This window comes from Littorina saxatilis, linkage group LG10, assembly GCF_037325665.1.
Source record: "Littorina saxatilis isolate snail1 linkage group LG10, US_GU_Lsax_2.0, whole genome shotgun sequence".
Lineage (NCBI taxonomy): Eukaryota > Metazoa > Mollusca > Gastropoda > Littorinimorpha > Littorinidae > Littorina > Littorina saxatilis.
Window position 1 is genome coordinate 36,507,764 of NC_090254.1, and position 27,500 is coordinate 36,535,263.

At 42.7% G+C, this 27,500-nt stretch overlaps 3 protein-coding genes across 4 annotated transcripts in view; all 3 read left to right on the plus strand.

Moving 5' to 3' along the window:
• LOC138979073 (uncharacterized) overlaps window positions 1-6,267 on the plus strand; it is a 6,569-nt gene extending 302 nt beyond the window's left edge. Inside the window, exons 2-4 of the mRNA XM_070351885.1 lie at window positions 1,949-2,177; window positions 3,529-3,738; window positions 5,008-6,267. Of these exons, the coding sequence (XP_070207986.1) occupies window positions 1,949-2,177; window positions 3,529-3,738; window positions 5,008-5,338 (770 nt within the window). The 3' untranslated portion in view covers window positions 5,339-6,267. The remainder of the gene's footprint in view (window positions 1-1,948; window positions 2,178-3,528; window positions 3,739-5,007) is intronic.
• A 1,068-nt stretch (window positions 6,268-7,335) lies between these two features.
• LOC138978704 (uncharacterized) lies at window positions 7,336-12,336 on the plus strand. Its single transcript, XM_070351499.1, has 5 exons — window positions 7,336-7,394; window positions 8,349-8,571; window positions 9,315-9,532; window positions 10,514-10,723; window positions 11,846-12,336. Exons 1-5 carry the CDS (start codon window positions 7,351-7,353, stop codon window positions 12,183-12,185), a joined length of 1,035 nt encoding a protein of 344 aa, XP_070207600.1. The 5' UTR covers window positions 7,336-7,350; the 3' UTR covers window positions 12,186-12,336.
• Window positions 12,337-21,531: 9,195 nt separating this feature from the next.
• The window catches only part of LOC138978699 (uncharacterized), a 35,073-nt gene continuing 29,104 nt past the window's right edge, over window positions 21,532-27,500 (plus strand). The window contains exons 1-3 of one of the 2 annotated variants that reach the window (XM_070351493.1): window positions 21,532-22,282; window positions 25,086-25,297; window positions 26,474-26,659. In XM_070351493.1, coding sequence (XP_070207594.1) covers window positions 22,028-22,282; window positions 25,086-25,297; window positions 26,474-26,659 — 653 coding nt within the window. In that variant the 5' untranslated portion in view covers window positions 21,532-22,027. The remainder of the gene's footprint in view (window positions 22,283-25,085; window positions 25,298-26,473; window positions 26,660-27,500) is intronic. The other variant, XM_070351492.1, reaches the window with a different exon arrangement.

Below are 27,500 nucleotides of genomic sequence, written 5' to 3' on the forward strand. Positions count from 1 at the left end.
TCTTTCTCCACCTTTTCTCCTTTTCCCATCTGCTTGCGTGTATCAGTCTTTATCCTACATACGTGAGAGAGACACCCTGTGAGATAATAATCGTTCAAATCACACGTGTGTATATCATGTAAATGAGGTCATGTCAAGCAAGTCTGGCAGGGACCTGTTTTTCCACTGCTTATGATGCCAAAGTCACCGAGACAAACGTCATTATAGAAAGACAAATTGCGCTCGCTAATTACCCTTGATGAATCGTTAGAACTAACACGTCACGCCAAACTTTCAGAGTGACGTTTCTTTGCTTTGACGTAATAGATTGCACGAGGCTTTAGAAGAGATCGAGGTTCTAAAACAAGCGTCTTCAATTTAGCTGTCTCGAGTGCAGGACATTTTCAGAAAAATACACGTATAGTATGTAGGATAAACAGAATACTACATGGCTTGCTGTGTCGTACCAGATTTACACTCGTTGCTTTTTCAAATAGTGAACAGCTCGCTTTCGCTCGCAGTTCAATATTTAAAAAAACAACTCGTGTAAATCTGGTACGACACAGCAAGCCATGTAGTATTCTCTATTTCTCTTCCATGTAGGATTCTCTCTCTCACCCTCTGTTACTACTTAGATAGCATTTTTCTTCTCTATTCATTATCGTTCTTACTGCGATATTATTGTTCTTCTCTATTCATTATCGTTTTTACTTCGATAGCATTTTTCTTCTCTATTCATTATCGTTCTTACTTCGATATTATTGTTCTCCTCTATTCATTATCGTTCTTACTTCGATAGCATTTTTCTTCTCTATTCATTATCGTTCTTACTTCGATGGCATTTTTCTTCTCTATTCATTATCGTTCTTACTTCGATAGCATTTTTCTTCTCTATTCATTATCGTTCTTACTGCGATATTATTTTTCTTCTCTATTCATTAACGTTAAAACTTCGATAGCATTTTTCTTCTCCGCTCATTATCTCTCTGTCTTCTTCACTTTTCGTGGATCATGAGCCAGTGGAACAACCCCCCCCCCCTTTTTTTTTATAAGATATTACCCCCGTCCCCACTTCCTCCCGCCCCACCCCCTACCCAACCCCTACCTTCTTCTTCTTCTTCTGCGTTCGTGGGCTGAAACTCCCACGTACACTCGTGTTTTTTTGCACGAGTGGAATTTTACGTGTATGACCGTTTTTTTACCCCGCCATTTAGGCAGCCATACGCCGTTTTCGGAGGAAGCATGCTGGGTATTTTCGTGTTTCTATAACCCACCGAACTCTGACATGGATTACAGGATCTTTTTCGTGCGCACTTGGTCTTGTGCTTGCGTGTACACACGGGGGGTGTTCGGACACCGACGAGAGTCTGCACACAAAGTTGACTCTGAGAAATAAATCTCTCGCCGAACGTGGGGACGAACTCACGCTGACAGCGGCCAACTGGATACAAATCCAGCGCGCTACCGACTGAGCTACATCCCCGCCCGAAAACCCCTACCGATTTGAGTTGTCCCCCTTTTAAGCACCTGCTGTCACATATTTTCTGTTCATAGCCTCTGTACATTCGCCCACCATTGTAAGACACCCCTTTAACACTTTCTACCCCACCTATGTTGACCAAGTTTTTGTTAGACGAGACGAGCTGTGCTGCAGAAGGTCACTCAGAATTGTAGTAATTGTGTAGAAACTGTGTATCAACACGCTGGAATGCAGGCGTTAGATTGACGTTACAGGAAGCGACTGAAGCTAACAGTCTGAGCGGATATATGATCCGAACCTGGTCAGATAGAGCCATATGAGTGGGTACGGATATATCCGTACCTGGTCAGATAGAGCCATATGAGTGGGTACGGATATATCCGTACCTGGTCAGATAGAGCCATATGAGTGGGTACGGATATATCCGTACCTGGGAGACAGTTTGTTAAGACCTGATTGTCTGAGATGTGTTTGATATTTTAAAATAAGGGCTCCACCACTGTACCTCCTTATTACAGACAGTCTGGCAGACCAAGAAGCTGCTGACCAGTATTGATGCCGTGGCCATCTCACCGCCTCCAGAAGAGGACAATCAGGCTTTCGCCTTGCCCGGTTCCACATGGCTGCACCTTGACCAGTCGTCCAACCGGCGAGGGTTGCACTGCTACCAGGGCGCGGTCAACCTGGAAGAGTCTTCTGACACTGACTACTGCTTCAGGTAAGCTACAGAGACATTTTATTTTGAAGTCTGGATATGCCATCTTGTCCGCCATCTTGAAATCAATTCAATTCAATTCAATTCAATTCAATTGAGTTCAGTTCAATTCCATTCAATTCAGGTCAATTCAATTCTAATTCAATCAGTGCAGTTCAGTTCAGTTCAGTTCATTTCAGTTCAGTTCAGTTCATTTCAGTTCAGTTCAGTTCAATTCAATTTAATTCAATACAACTTTATTATATATCTGAATGTAAAAGACAGAAATGTGTCTTTTGGCTCGTGTAATGTAAACAAACAGAAACGAGCCACGGGTCGGCAACAGAGTTGCGTCCCTTCCCCCTTTCAATAGATATCAAAATGCTCAAGGATGACAGATTGGATCTGTAATCTACAGGCATCGCAGAGTTTAAAACATTCAACACATTTTCCCAAGTATTTTTGAGGGGTTGAAGTCAAGATCGAGAAATGGCAACCTGATTACACCTACAGCTTCAAAACAAGATGATTTATTTGACTGATTCACCGCACAACTTAATGAACGAGTAATTTAATAATAAATTATTCTTCGTGTCGACCTTAAACCGGTTGAACGACTTTTTCAAGTAACCAACCGATCGGGTTGACCTAATATACAAGTTGGGTGCCAAAAAACTAAAAGAATCGGGAATTATGACAAATTTATCTCCCTTTGAAAACAACTTTTTGTCCGGCCTCCTCATTACTACCCTCTCTCACATATGTTGTTGTAGTTGTTTGTATTTTGTATAGCTCTTCAGGTAGATTTTCTTTCTGAGGGTGAAAGCCGTTTGTTCATTCCAATACTTGTTATTCTCTCAGGTGCCATCAGACTGGTTCCGAATAACTCTCAGACCGGCACGGTTGGCCTAGTGGTAAGGCGTCCGCCCCGTGATCGGAAGGTCGTGGGTTCGAACCCCGGGCGGGTCATACCTAAGACTTTAAAATTGGCAATCTAGTGGCTGCTCCGCCTGAGGACTGGTTGGTCCGGTGTCAGATTAATGTGACTGGGTGAGACATGAAGCCTGTGCTGCGACTTCTGTCTTGTGTGTGGCGCACGTTAAATGTCAAAGCAGCACCGCCCTGATATGGCCCTTCGTGGTCGGCTGGGCGTTAAGCAAGCAAACAAACAAACAAGCAAACAAAAAGCATAACTCTCACCTACTCTTGTTGTCGTATATGCTTACAGAGCTTACACTCTCTTGCTTTCTGAACGAAAAAACATCTTAGCGTATTGACACTTCATGTCCCAACTAGTCTCTTGTAATGGGGACAGAAATGGTTAATTAGCCTAGCATGAACGAAAAAACGTCATCTGTGTTTTATCCTCTAACAGGGTTTTGGAAGGATCTCACAAACACACGGACGCCTTTTACGATGAACACGATGCCGCTGCGAACCACAGCGTGAAATTTGACTTCTTCAAACTTCGTGACGAACACATCACGTGGTTCAAGAAAGAACATGGCTGTCGTCTGACAAAAGTACCGGTTCCCAAAGGAGGCATGGTGTTGTGGGACTCACGAACAGTTCATGATAATTGCAGGTACAATAAATTAACACATTTTCAAATTCATTTTCCGGGTGATCTATTCACGTGGAATTCATAATTGATCTTGTTCTTCTTCTTGTCTGATAAATGAATTTGAAAGTCATTTGTTTATGCAATGCTTCTACTAAATGTCTAAGGTGTCGAGAGACTGGTACTTGTCTGATGAATCAATTATAAAGTCAGTTCTTCATTCAATGCTTCTACTAATTATTTTCCGATGTGTCGAAAGACTGGTATAACTCACTTACTATTTCCATTCATTAAGAGTGTTTCTGTTGTTTTGTTATTTGATCTTGTTGGATCCCTTAAATTTGGGCCTAGTGGTAAGGCGTCCGCCCCGTGATCGGGAGGTCGTGGGTTTGAACCCCGGCCGGGTCATACCTAAGACTTTAAAATTGGCAATCTAGTGGCTGCTCCGCCTGGCGTCTGGCATTATGGGGTTAGTGCTAGGACTGGTTGGTCCGGTGTCAGAAGCCTGTGCTGCGACTTCTGTCTTGTGTGTGGCGCACGTTATATGTCAAAGCAGCACCGCCCTGATATCCATGGCCCTTCGTGGTCGGCTGGGCGTTAAGCAAACAAACAAACAAGCAAAATCCCTTTAATTCATATATGCTCGTTAAATTTTGCTATTCACTTTTTGATGTATTGGCGCCCAAAGAGCTACCGACAGCTCAGTAAGCGTTTTCTGTCATCCAAAATTCCATCGTCCGCTGATCAGTTAGCATGCATGTTAATCTAACTGTTTAGGCCTCTCTCTGCTTTCACTGATCTACATTAATGATATACGATACCGATACATGCACAAGAGGTGTCTTTACGAGTCATTTTCTCCTGCTGATATGACGAAGGCACCGAGAAAAACTTCGTTCTCAAAAGTCTGTGTCGGTTTCTTAGTCTGAGAGACGTGCAGGAGAAGCGAAAGAAAGATTACGTGACGCCATCATTCGCATCATTAGCAGTATGACGTCTTCTCGAACTTTATTTCGCTTTTGACATCAGACGTGTTCCTTTGGTAGACGGGTCAAGAAGAGACGCCTCGGTTTGTTAAATCAGTGTCGTTTGTCTTTAAACTCCTGTGATGATGAAAGTCGCTTGTTCATGTCAATGCGTGTTATTCTCTCAGGTGCCAGGAGACTGGTTCCGTATAACTCTCACTTACTCTAATACACATGTCGTATGTATTTAGAGCGCTTAATTACTTTCCCTTTGTTTCTCAGATCTCTAAACTCTTGTGTTATTTGTTTTTTCGTGTGTTTCTTTTAGGCCAGAACATGGACGCCCAAATTCAGACCGATGGCGTTTCGTAGTGTTCGTCTGCATGGGCCCGGCAAGATGGGCTACCGTCAAAGACCTCGCTCAGAAACGCCAAGCCTACAAAACTATGCGCATGACGTCCCACTGGCCTGTGCAGAACGTCACCACGTTTCCGGAACGCGCGGCGTCAGACGCTACGAGTGGCGTCCCTTTGCTGAAGAAACTACCGGAAGCGGCGCGGTCCGAAGAAGCCCGGATGTTAGCTGGAGTGTTGGAGTATGATTTCGAGGACGGGGAGCCGGACGGGCCTGCATGGGACCCGGAGTGGCGACAGCAATAAGGAATACACAATGCACGATACAGGGGTCCTCGTAGCTCAGGTTGTGGAGCACTGGGCCGAGGTGCATGAACCTAAAGTGGGTGCCACCCAACTGAGAGAGAACACACTGCGGAGTCTGATTCGTTGACATCACAACATATCTCAATGTCAACCAATTCAACTGCGTGGCTGGCTCCCACCCGGTTGGTAACTTTTTCGTGTACCTCGGCCCTGTACTCGTAATCCTTAGGTCATGGGATCGAAACCAGGCCGGGACGGACACGGGTCAACTTGTTGTGCAGACTCAGACGATATCTATGTACCATCCCCGTGTCACCACAGTGGCTCGTAAAGGATCGACCTCGGTCATTCTAACTTAGTATGGTGGCTGATTACACCTAAACGCACACACACCGGGTAGCGCGACTCTCGTAACTGCTAGCTTTCCACTGGGAGGAACCAACCGGAATTACCCAACAATAAGATAATAAAAAAAATATAAGGGAAATCGAAATGTTTGGGAAAAACTCTGTCGGATTGATTTCAAGAGTTGCGGCTCCTCACTAACGGACACGTGCCACTTATGAACTATGCACTTTAATCTGAGGAAATGGGAGTCATTCGTTTTAAGTTTAACTAAGAGAGAGAGAGAGAGAGAGAGAGAGAGAGAGAGAGAGAGAGAGTGTGTGTGTGTGTGTGTGTGTGTGTGTGTGTGTGTGTGTGTGTGTGTGTGTGTGTGTGTGTGTCCTGTGAGTGACTGCTTAGGAATTTTAGATGTATTAAAGTACAACTCTCAATTCTAGCAAATGTGATATGTTTTAGTGTGGGGTTTTTTTCATTGCAATTCTTTATTCATAGTAAATGTGATGTATTTGATGTCTGTAACCCGTCCAACACTGTATGGCAATTTTCCTTGTTTTTCTCAGAACAGTAAAATGATGATTCTTTAAGTCTTGAGTCTGAGTCTTGAAACGTGCGATCTGATGTGCATTTTGTGCAATGTCCGCTCGACATGGCACCCTTTATTTCGGATGAGACGAAAAACCGAGGTCCCTTCGTGTACACTACATTGGGGTGTGCACGTAAAAGATCCCACGATTGACAAAAGGGTCTTTCCTGGCAAAATTGTATAGGCATAGATAAAAATGTCCACCAAAATACCCGTGTGACTTGGAATAATAGGCCGTGAAAAGTAGGATATGCGCCGAAATGGCTGCGATCTGCTGGCCGATGTGAATGCGTGATGTATTGTGTTCTAAAATTCCATCTCACACGGCATAAATGAATCCCTGCGCCTCGAATATGTGCGCGATATAAATTGAAAAAAAAAATGAAAAAAAAATCCCTGCGCTTAGAACTGTACCCACGGAATACGCGCGATATAAGCCTCATATTGATCTTGAAGTTGATTGATTGATTTTCTCTCACAAATTTGCACATAGGGGCTCACGATTATTGTTTGAAGGGACGCAACTCTTCCACAGACCAGGACAAGAACCAGTCCGACTTATCTTCGTAGATTGTTTTTTAAAAGATTACGTGTACAAAGGTGCTTGGATTATACGCCATGAAGGAGCATAAGAGTGGACGAAGTAGACCTTGACTGAAGTGTCCCATTTCTAGGATGTATACATTTAGCTGAGTATGCAAAAAAAACCATTGCAATACTGTGTTGAGAAAGAAGATGCCTGTACTTGTGTGTGTGTGTGTACGTGTGTGTGTGTGTGTGTGTGTGTGTGTGTGTGTGTGTGTGTGTGTGTGTGTTCATCTCACTTGACGTATTGCCAGGAAAGCATACCCGACATGACCTGTCAACCGTGGCATCTAAAATGCGACACACAATATAACTACTCTACTCTTATATAATGATACTAACTGCACGCGATAAGATATGTTATCTCGTGTATGTGCTGAATATTATAGGGTACTCTATCTGCCTACATGTGTGCTCATTATAACTTCTTTCATGTTTCCTGCACAGTCATGTTATTTTGATTGCTGCAAGCATTTGGACAACGTTACACTGCATAGCTATGGAGACCCATACTTCTGATACAACGGGAACTAAGTTTGACAGGTACATGCATCTATTTTTTTTTTATCATTTAACAGACTATTCAAAACAGAGACCAAGTCTCACTTGTAACTTGAGTTGAAGGCAATTCTTGTTGATGACTTTGAGTGTGTTATTACAATGAACAGTCACGCCTGAAAAAATAAGTAGTAGGTAAAGAAATCTGTTTAAATTTGTTCAAGCATCTGTGATCGTTTTAATAAAACTTTGACCCAGCTACGGTTTTTATGAAATATAGTATTCAGTACGAATACACAGCAGCAACTTAAACTTAAGCTAATTCTTCTTCTTCTTCTGCGTTCGATATTGAGTAACTTAAGCTAATAATTTTGAAAGACTTAATCAATGGTGTATATTCCTATAACATATACAGGATGTGTTTTCATTTTTCATTTCATTTCATTTCATTACTTTATTGTCCCATCGCTGGGAAATTCGGGTCGCTTCCTCCCAGTGGAAAGCTAGCAGCAACGGAGTCGCGCTACCCAGGTGTCTGCGTGTTTAGGTGTATTCAGCCACCTGCACTTATGGCAGAATGACCAAGGTCTTTTACGTGCCATTGTGATGACACGGGGGTGGGACATGGCTTCCGTCTCTGGGTCTGCACATAAAGTTGACCCGTGTCCGTCCCGGCCCGAATTCGATCCTGCGACCTTCCGATCACAAGTCCAGTGCTCTACCAACTGAGCTACCGGGCCCCCTTTAGGATAGCATGCACCAATTCTTTTCCCACAGGCTCTTATACAGAATACAGAATACAGAATATGTTTTTACCCAAGGTTGGGAATTCTTTCCGATGCTGTGGTTAAAGAGGCACCCATTCCAACCATGCACGCCTAAATATACACAAGTATAAAGAGAGTCAACAAAATGAATCAAAATACATAATTATATTTTACCTTTTAATCTGAGTGATGACTGGTAGACCTAATTAACTGTTTCTGTATGTCTCCCCAGAGAAATAATAATGAAAGAACTGGAAGAGAAAGGATACTGTGTCATCCCAAATGTTCTGACGTCAGACGAATGTGACGTAAACATCGCAGCCTATCGTGATTGGCTGGCTAAGTTTCCAGAAGATGAGTGGCCGTTGAACGACGAATCCCTCATTATGACGTACAGAATCGGCCATTCTGAGCCAACGTGGAAGGTCAGACTGGCTGCCAAAAAAGTGTTTGAGGTAAGTTACATGCAACAAATGTTGTGTTTTGACGAAGTATCGAAGTTTAAACTGAACTTGTATTGAATTCTAGCATTATCATTGAAGATTGATATTAATTTGGCGAAGTAGACTTCGCAAAGCATACTTCGCAAGACTCGCTGCACGAAGCTTTGGTACCGAATTTTCGGTAAACAGATTTCGCGATGTCTTTTCGAAGTCAACTTCGGGCTCAATATAGAAAAAAAAGCAAAAGAGGGCTATGCACACTCATTCTCCTGGAACAATAAAAAATCGTTGAATCTGCATGGGACTTTCCTCTTCAAATGGTATACTTTTGCTTGACTCCTACAAACGGGATGACCGGCACGGTTGGCCTAGTGGTAAGGCGTCCGCCCCGTGATCGGGAGGTCGTGGGCTCGAACCCCGGCCGGGTCATACCTAAGACTTTAAAATTGGCAATCTAGTGGCGTCTGGCATTATGGGGTTAGTGCTAGGACTGGTTGGTCCGGTGTTAGAATAATGTGACTGGGTGAGACATGAAGCCTGTGCTGCGACTTCTGTCTTGTGTGTGGCGCACGTTATATGTCAAAGCAGCACCGCCCTGATATGGCCCTTCGTGGTCGGCTGGGCGTTAAGCAAACAAACAAACAAAAACAAAAACAAATACAAACGGGATTTGTTTCCCAGTTTTCCTTAGGTTTGCTTAGTCTACTATGATGTTGTATCTCATTAATTCCTACAGTATCCGAATTCCCTTATAGACAGTGTGGCAGACGAAAAAGCTGTTGTCCAGTTTCGACTCGGTGGCCATTTCGCCTCCTCCAGAACAGCGTCAGGCCGGTGGCAGACCGGTGTCCAGTTTCGCCATGCCCGGTTACACATGGCTGCACCTTGACCAGAGCTCGTCGCGTCACGGTCTGCACTGCTACCAGGGGGCTGTTTACCTTGAGGAGACTTGTCAGACGGATTACTGTCTCAGGTAATGCATTGCTGAATGGTGGATATAGGGTGGATGCACCGATGAAATTATCTGTGATCAGCAGTTGGCTCGCAAAAATGAAAGATAGTACAACGAAGGCGCCATTTGGGAAAATTTTCTGACGATTTGGACCTTTTTAAAAAGTTCAAGGGACATTCGCTGTACTGTAATTTAGAAACACTTGTAATGATTTGCTAAAAACTGCTCCGGAACTATGCCAAATAATTAAATGAATTTTAATCAGCGAGCGGTTTCCTTTGCCCAGCTCTCCTGTATCAGGAGCCGGATTCCGTTCGTCATCATATCTTATTAAGTACTCATAGGTACCCATTCGTCAAAGCAAATTAAGACCGTTGGATTGAGGAAGTCAAACCTACAGTCAAGTAAACGCATGCATATTCCGTGCGAAACGCTTCTGATAATGTAAACAAACACACAGTCCGTTGGAGAGTATCACCATCTGAAATGACTACCAAACACTGCATTCAGATTTGAATAAGAGAACACTAATTCAAAAACCTTCCTCGTGTGTGTTGTCATCCATTCAACACCCAGAACGAACTCAGTAGCTCTCGGCTCAATTTCAAATCTGTATCTCAGGAATATCGCATGAATTACTCAGGGTCGAAAGGTAGGACGAAAATTATGACTAGCGCAAAAAGGCGTCACAATGAGAAATACAGTCTTGGATTCCCACTCAAAACACGTTTTCTACTTGAGTAAATCAGCGCTCAAACGTGTATTGTATGCTATTCCTTGTGTGGTCACATAATTACAATCCCCAACCTTAACTGAAACGCGCATGGGGCGACGAGAGACCGTTTTCTTTTTAGAAATAATCACTTTAAGTTTGTTTGTTTGTTTGTTTGTTTTGTTGGTTTGTTTGATGCTGTTTCTTGACTCGGAAATCCAGGGGGTCATGCGAGACCAAATCACACACACCAATCCAAACTACATCAATATTTGTTTTGTTTTTGTCAGAGTACTGCCCAAATCCCACAAACTCTTCAGGGAATTCTACGACGCCTTCCCGGAAGCCGCGGAGAGAGGTGTGAAGCAGCAGGACTTCTGTCAACTATTGAACGAGGAGATCACGTGGTACGAACAACATGGCTGCCACCTCACCAAGGTTGCTGTCCCCAAAGGTGGCACGGTTGTGTGGGATTCTCGCCTCGTGCATGACAACTGCAAGTGAGTGTTTGACTGGAAGTAAATGAGTTGTAGTAGAAAACATGAGCTGTTTTAGTGGTGAGTGGAGCGAGGGTGCTCGAGCCTTGAGACACACGCTCTTGCACGGTTTCGGGCGCTTACACAGACAGACAGAGACAGATACAGACAGATACAGACACAGACAGATACAGACACAGACACAGAAAGACAGACAGACACACACACACACACAGAGAGAGACACAGACAGACAGACACACTCACACACACACACACGTACGCACGCACGCACACAGGCACATACACGCACGCACACACGCAAGCACGCACGCACGCATTTACACACACACACCGTGCCACTGCACACACACACACACACACACACACACACGTACGCACGCACGCACACAGGCACATACACGCACGCACACACGCAAACACGCACGCACGCATTCACACAGACACACACACACACACATACACACACGCACACACACACACACACACATATACACACTCAGTAACTTGATAGAAGTTCAAATGTGATTCTCTCGTCTGATGATAACAACGGTCCTGCTTTAAATGAAAATATAATAATAATAATTCTCTTTATTTATATAGCGCCTTATCCGAAGTTCAAAGCGCTTTATGCCGTGTGAGATGGAATTTTTTACACAATATATCACGCATTCACATCGACCAGCAAACCTCAAGCCTGTTAGGCGAATGTTCACCTTTCGCGGCCTTTATTCCAAGTCACACGGGTATTTGATGGACATTTTTATCTATGCCTATACAATTTTGCCAGGAAAGACCCTTTTGTCAATCGTGGGATCTTTAACGTGCACACCCCAATATAGTGTACACGAAGGGACCTCGGTTTTTCGTCTCATCCGAAAGACTAGCACTTGAACCCACCATCTAGGTTAGGAAAGGGGGGAGAAAATAGCGGCCCGACCCAGGGTCGAACACGCAACCTCTCGATTCCGAGCGCAAGTGCGTTACCACTCGGCCATCCAGTCCCAAAATGCAAATCAAAGACAAACTAAATCAAGTATAACACTTTGCATGAATGTATAAACACCTACGACTCACATAATAATGGCACCTCTTTGAATGTGTACAACCTGCATCCCACTTTCAGGCCAGAGCGTGGAAGACCCAACTGCGACCGATGGCGTTTCGTGGTCTTCGTCTGCATGGCTCCCGCTCGCTGGACCACGCCCAAAGATCTGGACAAGAAACGCCACGCCTACCACCACCTCAGAATGACCACTCACTGGCCCGCGCAAAACGTCACTTACTTTGAAGAGCAGGTGCCAAAGCTGGGGGGCGCTGGACCAAAGACCTCTGTTCCGCTGTTGGAACAGCTGCCGGAAGTGGCCAAGTCTGATGAAGCCCGGATGTTGGCTGGCGTGCTGGAGTATGATTTTGAGGACGGGGAGCCTAACGGACCTGACTGGAAACCCGTGTGGGTAGAATGAACAGTCTTACGTAAGGTTGTAGTAAGACGTAAGCCATAAGACATTCCTTGAGTATCCTCAAGGTTCATTAAAAAAAAATTCAATGGAGTGGGGTTGTGGGACACTGAATGCTGAACACTGCACACATTTAAGTTTAACAACGAATATGTCTTGGTCAACGGTACACCATGTGGGCGCTTGAAAAGGAAAAACAAGTCGCGTAAGGCGAAAATACAATATTTAGTCAAGTAGCTGTCGAACTCACAGAATGAAACGCAATGCCATTTTACTCGTAGCATCGTCAGGCCACCGCTCATGGCAAAGGCAGTGAAATTGACAAGAAGAGCGGGGTAGTAGTTGCGCTAAGAAGGATAGCACGCTTTTCTGTACCTCTCTTTGTTTTAACTTTCTGAGCGTGTTTTTAATCCAAACATATCATATCTATATGTTTTTGGAATCAGGAACCGACAAGGAATAAGATGAAAGTGTTTTTAAATTGATTTGGACAATTTAATTTTGATAATAATTTTTATATATTTAATTTTCAGAGCTTGTTTTTAATCCGAATATAACATATTTATATGTTTTTGGAATCAGCAAATGATGGAGAATAAGATAAACGTAAATTTGGATCGTTTTATAAATTTTTATTTTTTTTTACAATTTTCAGATTTTTAATGACCAAAGTCATTAATTAATTTTTAAGCCACCAAGCTGAAATGCAATACCGAACCCCGGGATTCGTCGAAGATTACTTGACCAAAATTTCAACCAATTTGGTTGAAAAATGAGGGCGTGACAGTGCCGCCTCAACTTTCACGAAAAGCCGGATATGACGTCATCAAAGACATTTATCAAAAAAATGAAAAACACGTTCGGGGATTTCATACCCAGGAACTCTCATGTCAAATTTCATAAAGATCGGTCCAGTAGTTTAGTCTGAATCGCTCTACACACACACACACACACACAGACACACACACACACAGACACACGCACATACACCACGACCCTCGTTTCGATTCCCCCTCGATGTTAAAATATTTAGTCAAAACTTGACTAAATATAAAAATATGTTGTCATCATTTTCACGAGTTTTCATTCACATGCACCTGGGAAATAAATCTCATGTACCCCAGGCAATAAATCCCGGGTTACCATAGTTGCAGGAAGCAGGTTATACATGGATAATCAAAGGCAAACCAAATAGAAACGCTCGGGGATTCTTCGGCGCTTTTCATTGGTGTTTCCCCAGACCTAAACAGACGACACGACACTGCTTTGCAAAGTTCCAAAAACGAACTGGCAAACTGGCAAAAGTAAACAAAAAACAAAACTACTTCATGAAAGGTCATACATTCATCAAAAACAAATGAAACCTAGCGATATATTTTGTCTTCTTACAGAGTCATGGAGTGCGTGTATCTGTGTTTCGATACACAGATCGACGTTCGGAGAAACACGAACGTCAAGTTCAAGTAAAACGACCCCTGACACACACATTTTGACCCGTGCACAAGACGTTGTATCGATAAACGAAGCACAAATAAGAAACAATAATAAAAGCAAAGAAAATAGCAACAAGATATGCAAACATCTAACAAAGCCGAGCAAGCAGAATGACAGGTCTAATGAAAAACAAAAAGGTACTGAGTCGGAAACAAGATCGCGATTCTTTCCTTCGCTGCACGACGCAAATCTTTTGTGACTTTTGACCAAACGTAGCTTCCACATTCGATCACTCAGCTTAATATTTACAACAGAAAGCCGAGGGGGTGGAATACCGAGATGAACCTACAGAACTGTGCATCCTCAAACCTGACATATTCATCCCAACATTTAATGAACTCAAAAACACAGAAAGTTGCTTTCACACGCCAGCTTTGATTGCCAGTGGTTATCAAACCGGGACTCGTGTGGTTATCAATACGGAACCCGTGTTTCAAAGCATGGCTCCCTGGGTTGATTGTGCACTTATTTTCTCACTACCAAAATGATGACAAAAACGATGTTTGGTGGTTTGTTGACAGACCAGCTTTTTTGTCGGTCCTTGGGGGGCATATCGTCTTTTGTTTCATATTTATTGACTTCGGCCTTGGTCAATAAATATGAAACAAAAGACGATATGCTCCCCCTCGGACCGACAAAAAAGCCGGTCTGTCAACAACCCATCAAATATCTCATAATGTCGCACAACTCCAGACGGCGTCGCGCGTGAGTCACATTTAAAAACAATATTTCGACATACGAATAATGTTTGAATAATTATTATTTGCTCTCTGTCTTTGTCTGTCTCTGTCTGTCTCTGTCTGTCTGTCTGTCTCTCTCTCTGTCTGTCTCTCTCTGTCTCTGTCTCTCTCACACACACACACTCTCTCTCACCCCCCCTTCTCTCTCTCACCCCTCTCTCTCTCTCATCCCTCTCTCTCTCTCTCTCCCTCTCTCTCTCTCTCTCTCTCTCTCTCTCTCTCTCTCTCTCTCTCTCTCTCAGCACTATCATTCATCGATACACGCTCTTCTCAGAGAGTTAGATGTGACATTAGTTAATCGCATTTTACACACAAACGAAAGCAAATCCAGCTCTTTCATTTCGCAGACACCGTCAACACAGAGCGCACACAATTATACATAATTTGACTACTCGCCGCCGCTCACAAATACCACCAACTGATGCACCGATATTGTACGATAAGTTTATCAGCGAAAAAGGGGACATCGTAATAATCGATTCATATTTCAGATACGACCTTTTAGCACTGAAAATCTGCATGATGACTTTCTCTGAACCATCTGTTGTTCATTCGGTAGGTTCGTCAACTGCTATTTCCATTTGCTACCAGTTCGTCATTATCAGAGCAGATGAATCAAAGCTGAGCGCGTGTTGTTTTACGGCAGCGGACAATGTAAGTAACGCAGTAGGTGTGTTTTGTCTGTTGAATAGATCAGTTGAGTGGTTTGATGACACGCAGATATAAGGTTTCTGGTGGAGAGCTTATTAATTGTGAGTGCATGTACATTTCCTTTCTGCGTTTTGCGGTGAGTAGCCTACATGTGTGGCTGAACGGAATTTGACAAATTTGTTTGTGTGACAAAAAAGTGAGTAATTACTCTTAATTATTCTACTCTCTCCAGCAAGATTGGGGGGGGGGAGGAGGGGGTAGGGGTGGGGGGGGGGGTTGTTGTGGTCAGAAAATCCACATTACATAATTTTGATGGACAAACCTCTGTTGCTGAACCTGAGAACGTGTTTGTTATCTTTTCTTCTGACTTTTCTTTTTGAAGATTTAAAAAAATGTTATCTTAAGAACAAGATCGAGACGTTGTGAGCACATGAGTTTCTTTGAGCTTGGAACATGTATTTCAAACCCAAATACAAATCATAGGTCACTGCTTTTGACTAATGTTTTTTTCGTGTGAAGAAACAACAAATACTATTATCAAATGCAGAAAGATTAATCAATCAATCAATCAATGAGGCTTATATCGCGCATATTCCGTGGGTACAGTTCTAGGCGCTCTGCAGTGATGCCGTGTGAGATGAAATTTTATACGGCCAGTAGATTGCAGCCATGTCGGCGCATATTTACTTTTCACGGCCTTATTCCAAGTCACACGGGTATGGTAGACAATTATTAACTGTGCCTAAGCAATTTTGCCAGGAAAGACCCTTTTGTCAATCGTGGGATCTTTAACGTGCACACCCAATGTAGTATACACGGGGGGTGGTTCGGACACCGAAGAGAGTCTGCACACAAAGTTGACTCTGTGAAATAAATTTCCGCCGAACCTGGGATCGAACTCACGCTGACAGCGGCCAACTGAATACAAATCCAGCGCGCTACCGACTGAGCTATATCCCCGCCCCTCATAGTGACACATATATAATGTTCCACATTAACACCTGTAAGAAAGGGAGAAATATTAACTGTACGTTTCAGGTGTCGAAAACTGATTATTGCAAAAAGAGAGAAGGAAGATCCAATGCAAGAAAACCCACTAGGTCACTTTGATTAGCCCCCAAAAAGGTGATATAATCAAACTATGATATCACGGAAAAGGACCCACCGTCTTTTGAAAGAAAGCCTATGTGTAATATTTATAATAAGTATTCATGACATTAGAATACACACACGACTTTTAGGGCGAAAGCTATCAAAATATAGTTTACTCTGACGTTGTTCTTATTATTTTATCCTACATACGTGAGAGAGACACTCGTGAGATAATAATCGTTTAAATCACACGTGTGTATATCATGTAAATGAGGTCATGTCAAGCAAGTCTGGCAGGGACCTGTTTTTCCACTGCTTATGATGCCAAAGTCACCGAGACAAACGTCATTATAGAAAAAATGCGCTCGCTAATTACCCTCGATGAATTTTTAGAACTAACACGTCACGCCACACTTTCAGAGTGACGTTTATTTACTTTGACGTCATAGATTGCACGAGGTTTTGGAAGAGATCGAGGTTCCAAAACAAGCGTCTTCAATTTAGTTGCCTCGACTGCAGGACATTTTCAGTAAAATACACTAAGTACAGTATGTAGGATAAACAGAATACTACATGGCTCGCTGTATCGTACCAGATTTACACTCGTTACATTTAGTCAAGTTTTGACTAAATGTTTTAACATAGAGGGGGGAATCGAGACGAGGGTCGTGGTGTATGTGTGTCTGTCTGTCTGTCTGTGTGTGTGTGTAGAGCGATTCAAACTAAACTACTGGGCCGATCTTTATGAAATTGGACATGAGAGTTCCTGGGTATGATATCCCCGGACGTTTTTTTCATTTTTTCGATAAATACCTTTGATGACGTCATATCCGGCTTTTTGTAAAAGTTGAGACGGCACTGTCACACCCTCATTTTTGAATTAAATTGATTGGAATTTTGGTAAAGCAATTTTCGACGAAGGCCGGGGTTTGGTATTGCATTTCAGCTGGGTGGCTTAAAAACTAATGAGTGACTTTGGTCATTAAAAATCGGAAACTTGTAATTAAAATTATTTGTTTATTAAACGATCCAAAAACAATTTCATCTTATTCTTCGTCATTTTATGATTCCAAAAACATATAGATATGTTATATTTGGATTAAAAACAAGCTCTGAAAATTAAAAATATAAAAATTATGATCAAAATTAAATTTCCGAAATCGATTCAAAAACTATTTCATCTTATTCCTTGTCGGTTCCTGATTCCAAAAACATATAGATATGATATGTTTGGATTAAAAACACGCTCAGAAAGTTAAAACGAAGAGAGGTACAGAAAAGCGTGCTATGAAGCACAGCGCAATCGCTACCGCGCCAAACAGGCTCGTCACTTTCACTGCCTTTTGCACTAGCGGCGGACTACGTTCAGTTTCATTCTGTGAGTTCCACAGCTTGACTAAATGTAGTAATTTCGCCTTACGCGACTTGTTGCTTTTTCAAATAGTGAACAGCTCGCTTTCGCTCGCAGTTCAATGTTTAAAAAAACAACTCGTGTGAATCTGGTACGACACAGCAAGCCATGTAATATTCTCTAGATTGATACTTTTTCTACTTCTTGATGTACCGCCCCCCCCCCCCCCCCACCCCCCTCACCTCCCCTTACTCCCCCGTCGCCACTAAATGGGAGTTAATCGAGCTCTTACTCTTGTTGAAAAGAGTCCCTGAAACATTGAAACGTTATAAACAAACAAGTGTTGATCTTAACGGGGTCAAGAAGCCGCCCTTGGTAATATGGGGGTGGGACACGGAGACAGACAGACAGACAGACAGACAGAGGGAGGGAGAATTTTTTTTAAATGAATAAATTATTAAAAAAAAATTAAAGTAAATAGATAAATTTTTAGAAAGAATTAATGAAAAAGAAATTAAATGTATAAATTCATAAATAATTTTAAAAAAAAATGACCGAGCTCTTTACACGTGGTGACATGGTAGACAAACAAACACCTGAAACCCGGACAAACAGGCAGAGCAAATCCAGTAAGCACCCTTTACAAGGCGGCTTAATAATCCAACGCATGTTCGCATGCTGTCAGTGATAGAACGAGACCCGAAGGGAAGTAACTCATTACCGCCTCTTTCCAAAGTAAATGACGTACACACTTTTGCGTCACTTAACCTTCACAGTACCAATGATATTACTCATGAACGGCCCATACTTTCTAAAGAAATATTCAACATAAAAAGTATCCTTCTACACAACCCACGCCATCCAAATAGAAATAAACAAAGTAAAATGCCTTCTTTAATTCAAAAGTGGGTCGTCCACAACCCACCACATATATACTGTGTAGCTCAAATGACGTCACTATTTATTTGTTTATTTAGGGAATAATTCTTTAAAAATCGGTCGTTATGAAGGATCTATGGTGTTTGAGATTTACATGAAGTCTCGATCAACCAAGAGCGGGCTGGACTGCCGTGCTATTGTAGTGTACATGTGCTCTTTTGTGTGTTGCATTCAAGGCGGGGCTAAAAACGTGTTTCTTCTGAACGACTGGGAGCAATGAGGAGCAGGGGGGGGGGGGGGGTTGGGGGGTTGATGAGAGGTAGAGAACTGAGAGGCCTCAATGAGCCAAAAATCAGTAACGAAAACAAAAACATACGCACACGTAAACAAAACAGGACACAAAAACGTAGACGAAAGACTTGAAAAAATCAAAGCATGCGCACACACGCGAAGACACAAACAATAACTCATTCATACACATACTGACACGCAGACACAAGCATCCAAGAACGCACGCACACATGCAAACACACACACACACACACACCCCGCACACACACACACACACACGCACACACACACACACACACACACAAACACACACACACACACACACACACACACACACACACGCACACACACACACAATTAATCAAATTCCTCATTTCAATTTCTGTTGTGATAACTGATCACGAAGAATGCAAGTCGATTTAAACAAATTGATATGACCACCAGAAAACACGGGAAAACTTGCAGAAAGTTGTACTTTCAATGCACATGTTATCTCTGTCGGTTTGCAAAAATGATAATACATTCAGATATGCATTGCCAATCACACTGCTGTGAGCATAAACGGTCTTGCTCACGAATGCATGCAGCGCACAATGCCGTGACATGGCCAAGCACTCGAAGGGAAGTAACTCGGATTCTGGGTGCGGGAATTCCCACAAACATAGGAATCTGTCAGTTGGTTTCGTCCCCTGGCTCGGTTTGTAAAAGCGTTGAAAGCTAATATTTTCCGTTTGACTACCGTTAGGAATGTAATTTTTTGCATACACGTACACCCGTCTAACCCTATTCCTTACAATTTCACGAAATTTTAGCTAAATTGACCCAGAGATCTATACATGTCTTACCCGACTTGTTTGTAAGACATCGCCCGCCCGCCTCAAACAAACAAACAAACAAACAAACAGACAGAGCAAATCCAGAAAGCCCCATTATACTAATGGCGGCTTAAAAACACACACATTTTAACTAAACACAGAATCACACATGCACCTGTTAGTATACGGTATACATAACGTACATGTATACATAACACTTACAGATTCATAAGTGATTCTGTGCTTTGAAATTCTAATATTTTAGAGTTGCAATGTTATTATTTAATTATTGGCCGTTTTGAAAGATCATGGAAACAACAACGTAGGAGTGTAGATATATATGTCCTCGAAAGTGTGAAGCAAAGTAAATTACATATCATCGTTTGCATCAGTTAATTTGTGTATACAGTGTCATTCTGTTTGGGTGAGTGTAGGCGGCATGCAGCAGCTTGCATTGTGAATTGGCATATATTAATATATATATATATGGTTAGCAATTAGTCAAACACCCAGGTTAAAGCGATCGACTCCCTTATTTTAGTGTGATTCTAAAAATTATTTTTAAAAAAGAAAATCAAAACTTGACTAAATGATTAATGTAAAAAGGCTGACAAAAGCAGAATGCTAACTGACGCTGCATGGTCAAGATTTGGGATCACAGTAAATCCTGCGAGCAAAGGACGCTCTTGGGGAGCCTTGCCACTGTCCTTTGTAGCAAGGTGTCCTTTCAATACCACTGGTTGACTGCCTTCTTGTCTATCTGTCTGTCTGACTGACTGATAGACTGATTGGCTATCTGTCTATCTGTCTGTCTGTCTGTCTGTCTCTGTCTCTCTGTCTCTCTGTCTCTGTCTTTCTCTCTCTCTCTCTCACTCACACACACACACACACACACACACACACACACACACACACACGCACGCACGCACGCACGCACGACCACTTTCCAACAAGGATTTACTATGTTACAAGCCTTCTGAAGTTGTGCATCTATTTTTACAAGCTTTATTTTATTCAGTTGCTACGTACTTGATTTGTTTTAACTGTGTTGTGCGTTTTCTTTTGATGCAAGCCCCTCAAAACTGTTTGAAGTTTTCAGTTTTGAATTGTCTTGGCTAATACCAATAATATGCTATGATGATTTCAAATCTATTATTTGACTCGAACCTCTATCAACATTCTGTTTTTTCTCAAAACCTCAGAGTAGCTATGAGGAGTACCCGAGAGTTCGTTTTTCACCTGACCACATATTTTTCATAATCATGTCAAATCTCTTAAATAAGCGGGACATTCTGACTATACATCTAGAGTCCTTGACCTTTCGATTCTCGACCTAAGTGTCAGACCTATTAGTTTTGCTCTTCAACGCTTCCACACCTCCACCATGGACCAGTGAGCTGAAACAGTAATAAAATAATTGCTATTGAAATCTCCGACAGAATACACTACACAGACACTAAATGTCACGGGTCACGGGTTCGAAGCAGCCCGGGGCGGACACGGGTCAACTTTATGTACAGACTCAGAGACGGTTTCTATGTGTCACCGCGCGTACGCACGTGAAAGACCTCGATGCAGTTGGCTGATTACACCTAAACACGCACAAACCTAGGAAGCACGACTTTTGATGCTGAAAGCTTTCCACTGGGAGGGAAAACCACGAGATTTCCGGCAACGGGGTATATAATAAGGTATCGAACAGAAAAGAAAAGAAAAACATCCACGAGATTACCGGCAACGGGGTATATAATTAGGTATTGAACAGAAAAGAAAAGAAAAAACCCACGAGATTCCCGGCAACGGGGTATATAATAAGGTATCGAACAGAAAAGAAAAGAAAACCCCACGAGATTCCCGGCAACGGGGTATATAATAAGGTATCGAACAGAAAAGAAATGAAAAACCCACAAGATTCTCGGCAACGGGGTATATAATAAGGTACTGAACAGAAAAGAAAAGGGGGAAAAAACCCAGTGAATTGTGAATAAAAGTTCATGTACAACCATGTCTCAGGTTCACAAGAATCAAACAAACAAACAAAATGATTATATAAAAACAAACAGTTTGAGGAGGGAGGATTCCTTTAAGTTCAAACCTTTCAGTTCTAGTCCCGTATCGTTCTTTGCATCATTCAACACCATCACAGGATGTGCTCTGTGTTTAAAACACAATGATAGGCCAGACGTACATGTATGCGTGAAAGGGATACACACCTCAACTCAGTTTTCCGCACACACAAAAAAAAGCGCTAAATCTAATGTGATTCTGTGCCAAGTACGCACTATATGGGTGTGGTTTTTTTTTTTTATCAGACTACCGGTTTTGTTTTACGTTTTAGGGGGAAATCTGATACGTGTTTCTGTGAAGTTTTTGTATGATTCATTTCAAAACAGTGGTAACATTTGGCAGGTACGTCCGACAAATATCAATAACAGGCCTATTAACCGCATCCGTTGCCATGTCGACAAAGTACCTCCGACAACCTTCTGAGCAGAAAGGATAAAAACATTGTCAACAAGAGCTTGCCACTTTTCCATGGCATTCGCTGTGAGGAGTTTCAACAAAGATCATGGATTGTTGTTGATCTTTGTGACGTCATTGTTGGTGGTGATTTGTGACGTCACGGCGACTGCTGACACGGAAGACAACGCGCTTCACAATGGAAGAAAGGAGAAGAGTACTGTGGACTTGGGCGATGCGGTGGACGCCATTTTCCATCTACAGTACAACGAAACTACAAGCTTCAGCGATAAGCATTCAGCTACTCTTCTTGGTCTTTTCCCTACTGAGGTGAGCGGGTAATTTTGTATAAACAAACACACCAACAAACAAACAAACAAATAAACAAACAAACAAACAATCAATCAATAAATCAATCAAAAACAAGCTATTTAAACTAACTAACTTACAAATTAACTCGCTTACTCACTCACTAACTAACTAGATAACTAACTCATTCAGTCACTCACGCACTCACTCACTCACTAACACGTTGCATAAACAAACAAGCAAAACATAGATAGTGTGCTTTACATAGCTATCAAAACATCCATAGATAGATGGGTGGATGGATGTTTTGATAGATACATGTATGTAAAGCACACACAAAAAGAAATTCAAGAAGCATGAATGGTATCTTCACGACGGGCGCAGTGGCGTGGTGGTAAGACGTCGGTCTCCTAATCTGGAGGTCTTGAGTTCGAATCCCGGTCGGTGCCGCCTGGTGGGTTAAAGGCACAGTAAGCCTCCCGTAAACCATCACAGAGCTCCCCGAGCGTCTAAATACAGTACAAGCATACTTCCATTTGAACGCTCACCGAACGGGAACATCCTGGCTGATTTCTGTCGAGCGTGAGACATTTTCAAAGAATTTATTTTCGTAGACTTGTTCCGTTAACAACAACGGCGCCTCGTTTTTGCGCTAGACCTAACTTTTAAAATCTAAATAATAAATTGACAGCTTGTTACACAAACATTCTTTAATCATAAAAGAATTCGTTTTTCATCAAGACAAGATCAGAACAATTCGAAGTTGTGAAAGTTTAAAAAAAGAAAAGCCCGGAAGCAGGGTCACGCAAGGGTCGTAGCAGACGACGGCCGGTTTATCAGTGCAAATCGCCGTTCCTCTCAACAGTCAAAAGCCATCGCTAGAGTTCTTGTGAACCACAGCCGTTGTTTCGTGCATAAAAAAAAACCGTGCTATTGTAGATAAGCTCACGTCGAGTCGCATTCAAATGACTAACTATGACGACTGCATTGTGAAAAGGGAAAACTGGATCACACGGGTTCACGATGGCTCAGGGGTAAGATAAACCACGCAAAAATAAATTCTTTGAAAATTGTTCGCTCTTTACGGAGGGCACCTAGGATGTTCTCAATTGGTGAGTGTTTAAATGAAATGGTGTTTGTACTGTGTGTAAAAGCCTGACCGTATCTGTGATGGTTTACGGGAGGCTTACTCTGCCTTTAAGAGTGGAGATTTTTCCGATCTCCCATGTCAACTTATGTACAGTCCTGCAAGTGACTTAACCCCCTTCATGCTTTGATGATCGGAAGAGACCATCCAATCACAGCCCCCGAATTCCCCCACGTGTCCATCAGAATAGCAATATGTATGTGTGTCAGAATACTCGTTCCAGAAACAAGCAGGTGTTGCAAAATAGTGTCCATGACATCGGTTTGTTTGCCTACACTATTTGCGTCTATGTATTTTGAGTTATGTATATATAGCATCTATATCTATATACGGCTTGTGTGTGTGTGTGTGTGTGTGTGTGTGTGTGTGTGTGTGTGTGTGTGTGTGTGTGTGTGTGTGTGTGTGTCTGTCTGTCTGTCTGTCTGTCTGTGTGTTCGCGATGCACGGCCAAAGTTCTCGATGGATCTGCTTCAAATTTGGTGGGCATATTCAGGTGGACCCCGGACATGTTCTGGCCTTCCTGTGAGAAGCCATAACAGTTTTTATAGGACTTAGAAATAAGCTCTAAAATTCTCAATCCTGTTTCAGTGGACTTCGCCTCCATTGGTGATTGTGGTGTTTCGGCACTCGGTTACATTTGGCGTCGTCGACAGGGGTGGGACTCGACATGATATGTTCAGGAATGGCATTATGCTGTTTCCATTCCACGAACCTGGGAGGGACCTAAGCTTGGCGGGTCCATGGTTCGGAACTTTGGGGACAAAGTTCATTCAACGGGGTCGAGTGTGACCAGGACACTACCGTCGCCCGTCACAGCAGACTCTGCAGAGTTGTTCGCCTTAGAAGTTGTTAGCTATTTTTAGCTAGCTTGCAAGGCAACACCTGTGGATTGTAGAGTTCTGTTTGTGATGGGGTCTGGCGGCTTTTGTCTCTCTGTATGTTCTTGCCTTCCTTTGTGAAGCCGTAACAGTTTTTACAGGGCTTAGAAATAAGCTCTAAAATTCTCAATCCTGTTTGATTGGACTTCGCCTCCAAAGGTATTGTGGTGTTTCGGCACTCGGTTACATAAGTATTGCAATTCGTGTACAAAATCCCTCCTATCTTCAAAATATTGCCACTAATACTACCCCTCCCATCGTAGATATTCTGCATCAAATTTGGTGGGCATATTCAGGTGGACCCCGCGCACAAACTGGTGGATGAAAATTTTCAACGCTTGCTCTAAGCCGACGAACCGCCACGCTGCATACTCTGTCTCGCGATCCACCCGGCGAAGCCGGGTATTCCTCTAGTAATGTCATATATCAGTGCTGTGTGTGTATGTGTGCCTGTTTATTACTCAACACACAGCATTCCTACCACAACGCTTTTCTGCCATCTCCCTGTTTAATGTAAACCCTGTATTCCCAAACGAACTTATTGATTGTTGTTGATCATCGTGTTTACTTCTGTTATGTTTTACCTTCGATTGGCAATATAAGCTTTATGCTCGAGTATGAATCCTTAATGCCAGATATTTAAACACAAAGAGGACACAGCAGTAACCATATTAGTACTTTCTTTATCAATATTTCGGCACCGACAAATTGCCTTTTTTTGTAGTGGTTCCAGATATTGTATACATTTCACGATATTTCAATTGAATAAAGTTTTGTTTGAACCAACGTAACCTCGCAGGTTCGAGTGAGCGTTAACAGTGAACCCACCATCGCTGCAGTAAGAAATGACAACGTCGTCCCTGATCTGTCGTCCCTAGCAACGCTTCTGACCTTGAACGCCCTTGTCGAGGCCACGGTCAGAGGTCAACTGAAAAAGTTAGCTGCATCCAATCTGGTGCAGGCTTTGGAAGCTCTGGGGTCGTTTCGATCTCCCTTATTCGATGAAAAAAGGTGAGGAATAATGTGATGCTATTCTTACTTAGTTATGAGACCAAGGGTAGGATGGAAGGTGGCTGGAGAAGTGAAGGGAGGGGGGATGTTTATGGGCAGAATATACCTGCGCAGAGTCAGCGGCACAGACGACGCACTGCATATCATTTATGCTGCGTTGGGGATTATGACGAGTACTTGGCCTGTTTTCTTTTCACGCAACGTGTCCTGCTGAAGTTACATTGGTGAGCGCCGGGCCTTACAGTGCCGTCTGCGCGGCTCAGTTGACATATATGTCATGTGGTTTAAAAAATTAAAAACTTAATACGTTTTATGGCCCTTCTTTGCACTCTTTTACAGATATTAGAACTGTTCAGCTAATTGTACACTTTGATACGCGCCTTTCGTCTTATGGGAAGGTAAAGACAAACTATAATGCATACTTTCATGGCAGCTGGGATCTTCGACGTCTGTTCGACGTCTGTTCACGGGTCTCTGTCATAATTGAGAAACTGAATAGTTTCTTTCTTTAACCCGAACAGGGAATCGTGTTGTCCCAATGTCCTTATAGCTTAATTTGTAGCTGGGGATCTGTTTTTGATATAGCCTAGCACATATGGCATTCCTTATCTAGGACTAAAACGAAAACATAATTTGTTCGTCTAAACTGTGCAAAAAAAGTATTGTGACACTTTCGTCTCCAAGAAAAAGGATTCATTCCCGTGTCATTTCATTCCAACTTTCTATGCCATTTTAAGGCACTCAACTTTGCTATCTGGCACGCTTTTCGGATTTTTTTTTCAGGGGTCAAGCCGCGTAAATACGGGTACCCCAAAGTTGTCGCAATAACATGTTTGCACAGCTTAAATATGAATATAAATTAGGGATGGTATAATCGTCCGCTCGATCGCCAGGGGCCAGAGGCGAGTAAAAAAAATCCGCCGGGCTAGCAAAAACCGCCTGGCAACTCGCCCGGCTGGCCAGTGAACTATCTGGTCAAATACGACCCTTTGGGTTGTCAGATCGAGTTTCAAAGCCATATAAACACCGCAGATGCAGCTCCTGTGGTATGTACCGGCCGGGCCAGCGAAATTTCTGGCGTGCTAGTGACGTTATTGAAGTTCCTCGCCCGGCTGGCTAGTTAACATTTTGATATTTGGCCATATCCCTGTGACAATGTTTTCTGCTTTGTTGCAGCGCACTGCTGACTTTCTGGCCGACATACACGAGTGGTAAGTCAGAGGACTGGAACACGACGTCGGACAACGCAGTGAAGGGAGGGCGTGGTCTGATTCCTTTGGTCATCCTGAACAAGGCTGTCGCCGACTGCAAGAACAAGTGTCCACTTGGGAAGGCCACCCTGAACAAGATAAAGAACAACAGGTAATTCGTAAAAGTTGATAAAAATTAAACGCCCAACATGATTGTCTTGCTTAAGAGAGAGAGAGAGAGAGAGAGAGAGAGAGAGAGAGAGAGAGAGAGAGAGAGAGAGAGAGAGAGAGAGAGAGAGAGAGAGAGAGAGACAGAGAAAGACAGAGAGAGACAGAGAAAGAGAGAGAGAGAGACAGAGACAGAGACAGACAGACAGACAGAGAGTGTCTGAGAGAGAGAGAGATAGAAAGAGAGAGAGACAGAGAGAACTCAGAACTCAGAAAATTGATTGTTTAGGCTAACTGACCCGTAACAACAGGTATATTTAACATGACAAAACCCTCTCTCTCTCTCTCTCTCTCTCTCTCTCACTCTCTCTCTCTCTCTCTCTCTCTCTCACTCTCTCTCTCTCTCTCACTCACACACACACACACACACACACACACACACACACACACACACACACACACATGGCTGTCGCTACATCAAATTAAGAGGCAGAGAGAGAGAGAGAGAAAGAGAGAGAATATAACAGGTATAACTCTAAGCATCATTGTTTTGGCTTCAATATCCAGCTCTTCTATACCTTTCACCTCAAAGTTCTGCTTTAGACAGGAAGGGCATTGAAGGTATAACACGTGTTGATAGCGTGAAGCTCAACTGCACACAAAACGTGTCCGACCTCATATCAAAATGTATTTTGTAGTGGTTGCAAAATGTCTATATATATGCGTCGTCACTGACACTGCGCTTTCAGCTAAAGAAATACATTAACACTTTCTACCCCACCTATGTTGACCAAGTGGTTTTTTTGCCGAGACCAGCTGTGCTGCAGCAGGTCACTCAGAATTGA